This window comes from Epinephelus fuscoguttatus, linkage group LG18 (assembly GCF_011397635.1).
Source record: "Epinephelus fuscoguttatus linkage group LG18, E.fuscoguttatus.final_Chr_v1".
In the NCBI taxonomy this organism is placed as follows: Eukaryota; Metazoa; Chordata; class Actinopteri; order Perciformes; family Serranidae; genus Epinephelus; species Epinephelus fuscoguttatus.
In genome coordinates, this window is record NC_064769.1 from 40441929 (window position 1) to 40449954 (window position 8026).

General features: G+C 39.4%; 1 protein-coding gene across 1 annotated transcript in view; it reads left to right on the top strand.

The window, feature by feature from the left end:
• The window catches only part of LOC125905626 (scavenger receptor cysteine-rich type 1 protein M130-like), a 57817-nt gene extending 50544 nt beyond the window's left edge, over nt 1–7273 (top strand). Inside the window, exons 14-18 of the mRNA XM_049603735.1 lie at nt 924–1229; nt 1323–1607; nt 2367–2696; nt 4221–4303; nt 4425–7273. Of these exons, the coding sequence (XP_049459692.1) occupies nt 924–1229; nt 1323–1607; nt 2367–2696; nt 4221–4303; nt 4425–4601 (1181 nt within the window). The 3' untranslated portion in view covers nt 4602–7273. The remainder of the gene's footprint in view (nt 1–923; nt 1230–1322; nt 1608–2366; nt 2697–4220; nt 4304–4424) is intronic.
• Nucleotides 7274–8026: the final 753 nt, after the last annotated feature.

The following is an 8026-nucleotide window of genomic DNA, read 5'->3' on the forward strand; positions in this document are numbered from 1 at the left end:
TTGGGAGACAGGTCATGTCTACCTAAAATTTCAAAACCTGCATTTGCTCTTGCCATGACAGGCTTCATTTCAGCTGCAAGAGTTATTCTTCGTGACTGGAAAGGCCAAGCTAGACCTGAATATAGAGATTGGGTTAAAATAATGACAGAGAATGCATCATTTAAACTAATGATAGCCAAATTGCATCATTACAAAGAATCATATCTGCTGGTGTGGAATCAATTTTTGTCTTTTGTAAAAGAAATAAATATGGGATAGTCAAACATTGTAGAGTCTTGAATCTATTTGCCTTGCGGATGTATATTCTGTTTTGCTTGGCTTTTTTTTGTTTTGTTTTTTTTTTTGCTTGTTCTTTTTTTTTTTTTTTTTTTTTGGGCCTGACCCTTGGAATGGGTCAACTTATGAACTTTTCAATAGACGATGCTGAGCTGTTGGACTTTTGAAACATATACTGTGAGCTCTGCTGTTTATGTTGTGGGAATGAGGCTGTCTTTGTTAGGTCTGTGTTAATTTTGGTGTTTGTGTGTGTGTGTGTGTGTGTATGTGTGTGTGTGTGTGTGTGGTTTTTTTTTTTGTTTGTTTTTTTTGTTTTTTGTCTTAAAAATTAATAAAAATTTAAATTAAAAAAAAAAATGAGACAAAAGCCCAAAATGATCAAAAATGGAGATGTCATGAACAAATGTAACAAATTCTTATTATTATTATTATTATTAATATTGCTGGTTCTAGTATTATGGTGTACTGCAGTTCTACATGTGGTTTGTGTCAGTGGTGTTGCCTCTGCAGAAGCTGTTGGTGATGAAGTGATGTTGGAATTGTTGTGAGTCCAGTTTGAATCAGTGAATTGTTGTTTGATGACATCTTTTTATTTAGTGTCTGGTGTCTTTTATCTCTCTCTATTTTATCTTCTATTATCTCTCCAGACTCTGTCAGGCTGGTGGATGGGACCAGTCTGTGCTCAGGCAGACTGGAGGTGAAGTCTAACCAGAGGTGGTCCTCAGTGTGTGAAGCTGACTTTGACCAGCAGGATGCAGAGGTGGTCTGTAGGGAGCTTGGCTGTGGGGCTCCTTCAGTCCTCCAGGGGGCGCTCTATGGAGAAGTGGAGGCTCCAATGTGGACCAAAGAGTTCCAGTGTGGAGGCCATGAGTCTGCTCTCCTGGACTGTAGAAGCTCAGGCTCAGATAGAAACACCTGCTCACCTGGCAAAGCTGTTGGACTCACCTGCTCAGGTAGAAGAGGAGCTGCAGCTCTGATTTGGTTCATTTCTCTTCTAATGAAACTCACTTTGTTCTTTTACTGATGACTCTCTGGTTTCTGTTCAGAGTCTGTCAGGTTGGTGGGAGGAGACAGTCACTGTGCAGGAACACTGGAGGTCAAATATCGGGGAGAATGGAGACCAGTGAAGGGCTCTGACTGGACCCTGAAGACAGCAGGTGTTGTCTGCAGAGATCTGGACTGTGGCTCTGCTGTTTCTGGGCGAGAGAGAAAGGCGTCCTCAGACAGACCTGTGTGGAGGATCAGGTCTGACTGTGTTCACTCTGGATCTGCTCTCAGGGAGTGTGCAAGATCATCTTCCTCTTCCTCCATCCTGAATCTCACCTGCTCAGGTAAGTCCATCAGTGACATCATCAGTGACATCATCAGTGACAGCAATGTTTCCAGTATGTTCCTTCCTCTGTCACAGTGACAGTCAGTGGTTTCTATTTGACTTAAATGTAAATGACTTCCTAAAGAGAAGTGAGCGTCCATCCATCCCTCTTCAGCCAGTGGGTCCAGTGTGCGCCTGCAGTGCACCAGATGGGTGGAGTCTGCACACCATCAGACAGTTATCATAGCCAGTAGATACACCGGACTGACTGCTGAAGTCCAGCAGAGAGAGCGGTGTTTACGTCACCACGACCACATGACTCATACAAACACAAACAAGTGAAGGGAAATGAATAAGACTTACATAAGATCAAATTGTCAACATTACTGTCTATGCAGGCAACTATTTGTCAGCTCAGGAAGCCACCCTGGCTTTTGACCTGTAGACCAACAGTGCTGTTTGTTTTGTCAGTTGACAGTTACGTGGTTGCTGCCGCTGGCTGACAGACTCCACTCCATTTACACAGCTTTGGTTTGTGTTTGTATGAGTCATGTGGTCGTGGTGACGTGAACACTTAAATTTAGCAGTGGATGTGGCGTATCTACTGGCTACGATAACTGTCAAAAGGAGTGCAGACTCCACCTAATTGGCACATTGCAGGTGTACCACGACGTACTATTGGTGCTGACCCAGTATTTACTGACCTGCTGCTTCAGCCAATCATCTCTCTGTATTTACAGACCTGCTGCTTCAGCCAATCACCTCTCTGTATTTACAGACCTGCTTCTTCAGCCAATCATCTCTGTGTCCTCCTCCATGGACGGGGTCTCCGAGGCCCAGCAGCAGGGGTTTCACGTGCTCAGAGGCTCCAACTTCACCATCAGCTGCTCCATCCAGCCACAGTACCCAGGAGGCTCCTTCCAGCTCACCTTCACCTCCTCCAACTCAACACACAACTACACCCAACCAGCTGTCAATCACTCTGCCTACTTCCTGTTTCCTGAAGCAGAGCCCGCCCACCAAGGAAGCTACAGCTGTGTTTATCACCTCTATGTTTTCTCTCATAACTTCTCCTCTGAGAGCCGCCTGCTCTCCGTCACTGTCTCAGGTAAGCTGACTGTTTACATGCAGGTTTGGAGAAGATGATTGGTCCACACTGACTGAAAATGATCAGCTGACCACATGTTGTTTCTGGAATGACACTGTGACGACGGGTCCATGTCATTGGTCCGACATGCCATTAGTCCAACGGTCCGCGGTGCTGAACGGCTCTCGGCGGGCGTATTTCTGCCTTGATGGTGCACCACGACCGGCTCTGGGTCAGCTGGGAAAGGCTTGAGGCGGAGCAGGCTCACAGCTTATGTGTTTGCCACTTTCTTTTGCATTTTAACCCACACCATGATCTTTTCCTGACCCTAACCAAGTGGTTTTTGTGCCTGAACCTAACCAGACCTTAACCACAGGGCATCATGATGATTTCGGAACGGACTTCAGAACAATGAGTTTAGTATGGTTGGAACAATGGGATGTCGACCCAGTGGGCAGTTCCCATGACAACTGTCATTGTGTTACTCATGTCATAGGCGCTAACTTGTCTGGTGTCTTCTACCATTTAGGACAGTGGTTCTCAAATGGGGGTACGTGTACCCATGGGGGTATGTGAAGGCACTCCAGGTGTACGTGAGATTTTAAAAAAGATATATTTAAAATTAGCATCCATTCAAAAAAAAATTTAAAAAGTCTTTAGTTATTTTTATATCTTTATTTCCAAATAGTTCAAGAGAGACCACTACAAATGAGCAATAATATGCACACTGAGTTTTAAATGTTTTGTTGATGAATTTTCAAATGTTTGAAATTTGAAAGTGTCTAGTTACAAAGTTTATTAAATCAGACACTGATGGCACAGTGCTGTGTATTTCATCTTTTTTTTCAACCAAAAATGCTTTGTGCTGGTTAGGGGGTATACTGACACTGAAGTCTTCTAAATCAGTGGTTCTCAACCTTTCGTCAGTGATGTATACATCACACCACATGGCTGGTCTGGAAGGTTTGTTGGCCTGGTGACATCACAGGGTGGCATGTCAAGGTGACCAATGGTAACTGAAAACTGGGTCCATGGGTGGAACTTCACACTGAAGTGTGAAACATGACGTATCCTGAGTAACAGAGTTCAAATGGCTGATGATCAAAGGAGGCCACAGCAGCCCTTTTCTAAGAGGGCTGAACTTACAGGACGAGTCTTTACCTGTTCAGTTTAGAGTTACACAAATGAACAAAAATCATCTGTGGAGTCCAGTGATCCCAACAGACGTGCTGGAGCTTCTGTGATTGGTCACAGCAGAGGGTGATTCCCATAGTGAGACACTGAGCGAGGGTCAAAAGAGAACCAGACACTGAAGCTGTTTGTGGTTTGTTCTAGTTTACACCTGAGTACTGACTGTTTAATGTCACAGATACAGCTAGAGGCTTCACTGTATCGGCCTACTGTCTGGTAGGGAAACACCCACATGTCAGCCCACATAGAAAAGTCTCACTAAAGTCACCTCAGGTTTATTTCTACAGATTATTCTCACAGGACTTTATCATGTGAACAGCGAAAGATGTAATGACTTTCTATGTGTTTGTTCAGATCCAACACCTTTCATCATCAGAGCCGTCGTCCTGCCGCTGATTCTGCTGTTGGAGAATATGGTCCTTTACTTCTACTGTAAGGTACTGACACGTGTCTGTTGTTTAGACCTGTGACTGACATGAAGCACTCAGTCTGTGTTTACTGAAGTGAAGAGAGGAGTGATGCAGGAAGTCACATGTGTGTGCTGTCATGTGTCTCCAGGCCAGCAGGGGGCAGAAGGTGGGCAGACAGGAGAACATTGAGCTGGATTATTATAACCTGGGTGTTGCTGCAGCTGAAGGAGGGCCGACTGAAGAGGAAGGAGCTCAGGAGCAGAGTAGCACCTCCAAGGAGCTCACCTCACATCCACATGGGTTTTTATACGCATGTTCCCTTTAAACCAGAAGGATGGAGTTATGATATTACGTTATATACTATATTTTTCTTACTGTCAACATGAAAAGACCAAATCAACAAGGTGTTAGTCTCTTCATACTGTCTGACTTCCTGTCAGCTCTGAGCCCATTGGTTCCTACTGAAGACGTCAATCTTTAAAAACACAAATATAAAGTTTCATCTGAAAACTAGACTTGAAAGCAGGTATACTGGAGTCGGAGCAGCCGGCGCCGTTCAGAACCAGAGATACACCAACACAGGTCCATCAGGAACAACGCTGGTCAGATAATGTTTTATATTAAATAAAATAAACACCTCAGAAAGTTTAATCAATATTAGAGAACATGTCGTTGTCACCGGAGCAGCTCCAGACTTTATACCCTGTGACATCACAAGATTGATTTTGGATTTAGCAGAAAGTTGTACATGTTTACTAATGTTTCTTTATACCTGCCATAGACCACAGGAGTGACATGTATGAATTCTGAAAATCGGTGTGGTTCCCCTTTAATCTTGTGATGACTGATTTTGTTTATTTCATAACATTGTTGTTTAATTGTGTAACGAAGGAATTTACTTATTGATGTGCTGGATGTTTTTCATTTTCATGTTTATTTGATAGGGACAGATACATATACATAGAGAATTGCACCGCAATTAACCAATGCAATGTATCACAGCATTTATAGCTACTGCTAATTTCCAATGCCCGTCCCTTGAAGGGCCATTAAAAAAGAAAACATACAAAACAACATACACATACACAACAACAAATACACATATTTACATACAGATACACATCATGCATATTTTATACCTACCCAAAATTTTGGTCTAAAACCAAATTGTAATGGGTGCAGATAATTATGAGTTTCCAAGTAGTTCATCAGTTGCTTTGCCACAGCCTTTTCCAGCACCTTACGAAAAGCAGGAAGGATGCTGATTGGCCATAATTACTCACTTGATCAGCTGCTCCAGATTTAAAAATAGGCACTACTCTTGCTTGTTTCCACATTTCTGGGAACTTTCCACTAGCCATGGAGGTGTTGATCAAGTGAGTTAACGGTTCAGCCAGTGCATCACTGTGTCCTTTCAAAAATGCTATGTCCAGATTAAAAAGGTCTTTTGAATGTGTATTTTTGAATGTATTAATTATTTCAGTGACCTGTGTTTTAGTGGTTGCCTGCAGTTCAAACATACAGCCTTTCTTTCTGTTTGTAGTGGTGTCAATACACAAGCTAGTTTGTTCAAAGTTATTGGCAAGTTCCTCCACTGACCCGATAAAATAATCATTAAATGCTTGTGCAATTTGTCTACTATCCGAGATAATTTGGTTTCCAACTTTGATCTCATGTACTGTTTTTTTAATATTCTCCTGTGAGTTTATGAGATTTTTATTTGTTTCCAGATTAACAAATTGTTTCCTTTTGCATCTGTTATCAAAATAGTGTAATATTTGGCTTTTGCGGTCCACAGTTCTTTGGTTACTCGGTTTCGAAGCACTTTGTATAGGGCCATGGCAGTATTTGTTCGGCTCTTTAAGAAGGCCTTCAGTGCGAAATCTCTTTGTTTCATTAATTGTCTAATCGACACATTTACCCATGGAAGGGATTCCTTCCTATTTGAGTTTTTGGATTTTTTAAGGAACTTGCAAATAATTTTTTCAATAACAGTCATCAATTCATTACAACATCCATTCGGATCGTTGCTTTGCAGAACATTATTCCATGTCATCCCATTAAGTTCATTTCCTAGACTTGATAGATCCTGTTTTGGTAAAATAAGTTTATCTGATTTTGGCAAACTATAATTGGCCAAACGTTTCTTAGTTAATTTCCTCGCTGCCAGAATCATATTGTGATCCGACAATCCTGTTATGAGATTGTACGTCTTCACTATACGTTCTTCTCGGTTAGAAAACATCAGATCAATTTGGGTCTGGGTGGATCGGGTGATTCGAATTTGCCCTTTAATTTTCTGACTGAAATCAAATTTAGACATTGAATCCTTGAGTTTCTTCTTAGTTTTCTTATCTGCCCAATTTATTGAAGTCGCCGAATATCATCACTTCTGTCTTATGGGAAATGGCTTCATGCAATTTTTCCAACTTATCATAAAAACCTATGTCACATGCGGGAGGGTTGTATAAAACCAAAATGCGGAAATGCATCTCTGGGGATAAAAATTAGCATTTAATCCTCGACGTTCAATAGAAACATCATATTCAAACTCAATTTGAGTGCACTTAAATGAATCCCTAATGTAAATAATCACTCCGCCTCCTCTACCACTGTTCCTGTCTTTTCTAAAACACGTATACCCGGGCACATCGACAATAGTAGTTAAAACCTTGCTGTGTAGCCAGCTTTCAGTCAGTCATGTGACGACCTGTAGCTCACCTGGTAGAGTGTTCGCCCCATATAGACTGAGCCCTCTGCAGCGACACAGGTTTGATTCCAACCTCCCACATTTCCCGTCTGTCTTCAGCTGTGCCGTCATTAAAGGCAAAAAATAATAATTAACAAAATAATATCAGTAATATTTGATGATTTTGTTTCTAATTTTTGATGAAAGAATTTGCTATTATAATTATTGTAATTAAAAATTTTAAAAAAAAATTTAATATTTACAACAAAAAAATCTTAATTATGTAATGTAGAAATTTACTTAGTGGTGTGCGGTACCATCATTAAATAGAAAAAATAAAAAAATTTTTTAAAAAATATCAGTAATATTTGATGATTTTGCTTCTTTTGCAAGATTTTTTTCATTTTTGTAAGAATTTTTGCTTAAATCATAAAAATGTTTCTAATTTTTGAAGAAATAATTTGCTACTGTAATTATTGTAATTAAAAATGTAAAAAAAAAAAAAAGAAATTATTAAAAAAAAAAAAAAGCTTAATTTTGTAATGTAGACATTTACTTAGTGGTGTGTGGTACCATCATTAAATCGAAAAAAAATAGCCTAAAAAATATCAGTAATATTTGATTTTGCTTCTTTTGCAAGAATTTTATTCATTTTTATAAGAATTTTGCTTAAATCATAAAAATGTTTCCAATTTTTGATGAAAGAATTTGCTAATTATTGTAATTAAGAATTTAAATAAAAACCAAAAAAAGCTTAATTATGTAATGTAGAAATTTACTTAGTGGTGTGTGGTACCATCATTAAAGACAAAAAAAAAAAAGAAAACCACGAACAGACAAACAAAACATAGTAAAAAAAAAAAAAAAAGAATGATTTTGTTGCTTTTATAAGAATTTTATTCATTTTTATCAGAATTTTTGATGAAAGAATTTGCTATTGTAATTATTGTATTTTTATTTTTTTAAAGTAGACTATATTTAAAAAAAAAAAAGCTTAATTGTGTAATGTAGAAATTTACTTAGTGGTGTGTGGTACCATCATTAAATAGAAAAAAATTAAA